Source organism: Citrus clementina, unplaced genomic scaffold, assembly GCF_000493195.1.
Source record: "Citrus clementina cultivar Clemenules unplaced genomic scaffold, Citrus_clementina_v1.0 scaffold_9, whole genome shotgun sequence".
Taxonomy (NCBI): Eukaryota; Viridiplantae; Streptophyta; class Magnoliopsida; order Sapindales; family Rutaceae; genus Citrus; species Citrus x clementina.
Window position 1 is genome coordinate 27,733,813 of NW_006261964.1, and position 2,426 is coordinate 27,736,238.

The window sequence follows — 2,426 nt, forward strand, 5'->3', positions numbered from 1 at the left end:
GGAGACTTCTTATAACGTGCATGTACTTCATACAATAAAAATGTAATAATATATACAGTAATAGACATGTACTTCATAATCAACTGATGCTTAATTGGTTTCAAAAAACAAAAACAATAAGTGATAAGTTAAAAAATAATAATAATTTAAAATAAATAAATAAATATCTAAAAAAGTTAAATTCAGACTTCGTATTAAAAGACAAACACCTGAAGGTTATGCGGCGAAGAAGTGGCAAAGAAACGAAAAATAATTAGAGACAAATAATTATTTATTCCTGGGATTTTGCAATTTCTTACTCCCGATGTGAACATTTCAAGAACTTTTGAGTTAGCCGGAGAAGAGAGAAAAAAAACAGTGCATAATAAAATTTGTTAACATCTCGAAATGGGAGAAAAATCTTTTACGGGGAAAAAAACAGAAAAAAAAAAAAGTTAAAGAGTACATCATAAGCCTCGCATCACAGATCCCAATAAAGTTACAGATTCATAAGTAAAAGCGAAACAAGTCATGGGCACCACCGAGATACACGAAACTGGTAAGATTTGGAGTTAATTGAACACCTCTTCAGTTCTAAGTTCATCTGATAAAAAAAAAAAAAGAAGATGAATTTGCTTTGCATTTAAGATTGATTTGTTTCAGCAAATTTAATGAAATATAAATCAATTTAAATAAAAGACCAAAGATGGTCAAATTATTCAATCAAACACCCATCTGCTAATCTAATCTTGGTAACTTAAAAAATAAAAGGCGGGAAATAACACCGTCTATTTTGTATACAAACGGTATACCGATAATAATTAATTAACTAATTAATTAATTATTACAACATATTTAACAAACTTTTAACCACCTTACTTCACTTCAAACAACATCCACAATACCCTTCACCATGGCATATACCAAATAATAATAATAATAAATAACAAAATAACAAAAGAAAAAGAAAAGGGAAAGGGAAATAAAATTACTAAAACCAAAAATACTACTGATCAAGGGCATTGGGTCCAGTACAGTAATTGACCACATGATTCCACACCCACTGAACCAAGAACCTGCGCCTGATCCCATTCATATTATAGGTGGCACCATCCTCACCGTCCAACAGCTGCCCCGTGTACGACCCACCCCCTCCCGTTCCGTAAATACCCTCGCACAAATCCGCAATCTCCACGGGGGCCACCGGGTCGGGCCCCGCGTACCAAGCGTTCACCAGCGGGTTCGTCGCCAGCTCAGCAATCTCGTGGGCGATCACGCTTATCATGCCATCCACCCCGACGTCGCCGTTTGGCGACTTCACGGCCTTCAGCCCCGGCATGTACTGCGGCACCGCGAACGGGTACGCGCACACCCCGGGGCACAGCTTCGCCGAGTTCCCCACCCACGCGTACGGCAGCGTGTACCCGACGATCGAGGGGAAGGTGAAGTAGTGGAACCCACACACCTGCCCGCAGAAATCCTGCACGTACACGTCGGTCGACGTCAGCAGGAGGTAGAGCCCGCCCTTCGGGTTTATCGGCAGCGGCTTTGACCTCGCCGTGACGTGGCTCTTAATCACGGACTGGACCGACAGGCGCGTGAGGGACTTCCCGTGTGAGTAGAAACGGTCGTTCTTCTCCTGGCCTAACCGCACCGTGCGGGAGATGTTCGCGCCAGTTTGGTCCGTGTACAGCTGTACGGTCTTCCACCAGCCGGCGACCGAGGGGCGCTTCGACTCGACGGCGGAGATTGAGTTGATGAACTCGCGGATGATCCTCTTCTGGCTCTTCAGCCACGTGCCGTACCAGATTGGGTGGACGGTGATGTTGGCGGTGAGGACGGGGCCCATGTGGTACTTCATGTGGACGAACTCGGATGAGCCCTCGTATTTTTTGGAGTTGCCGTAGATGTATTCAGAGCTGTTGTGTTTCATGTTGGGCCATGGGCGCCAGGCAATGGACGGTGACACGGTGAGGAGTATGGTAAGTAACGTGAGGCTGAGGACCACCGTAACCGGCGGCATTTTTCAGTTTCTGAGTGAGTGAGTGTGTGCGCGCGCTGTGTGCGAGTGCGAAGCTTTGAATGAAAGAAATTTGAAACGCCTGGTGTCGTGTCTGTAAGGCAATATATAGAGGGAATAAATTATTACCTATTTAAAATTTAAATTTTGGGGCTTAAAATCATTCGGTTTTATGATTTTTATTTTTATTTTTATTGGACGAATTACCTTTTTTTTTTGTTTTTTTGAGGGGCATTGATTTGCGGGTAATGGAGGACAGTTAGATTCTTAAAGTGAAAAGAGACTGGGAGAAGGAGGTGGGGCCAACAAGTCAGAGACGAAATCAGGGTGCATCATGATGATGATGATGATGATGGTCGTCGTCTCTGATCTCATTTGTTACGGGCTTACAGCCGCGCGGGAAAATGTTTGTCAGGAGTAATTTCGG

At 43.4% G+C, this 2,426-nt stretch overlaps 1 protein-coding gene across 1 annotated transcript; it reads right to left on the minus strand.

The window, feature by feature from the left end:
• Window positions 1-670: 670 nt before the first annotated feature.
• LOC18033381 (protein EXORDIUM-like 3) lies at window positions 671-2,217 on the minus strand. The gene has a single exon (XM_006421666.2). It carries the CDS (start codon window positions 2,000-2,002, stop codon window positions 986-988), a length of 1,017 nt encoding a protein of 338 aa, XP_006421729.1. The 5' UTR covers window positions 2,003-2,217; the 3' UTR covers window positions 671-985.
• Between the last annotated feature and the right edge of the window lie 209 nt (window positions 2,218-2,426).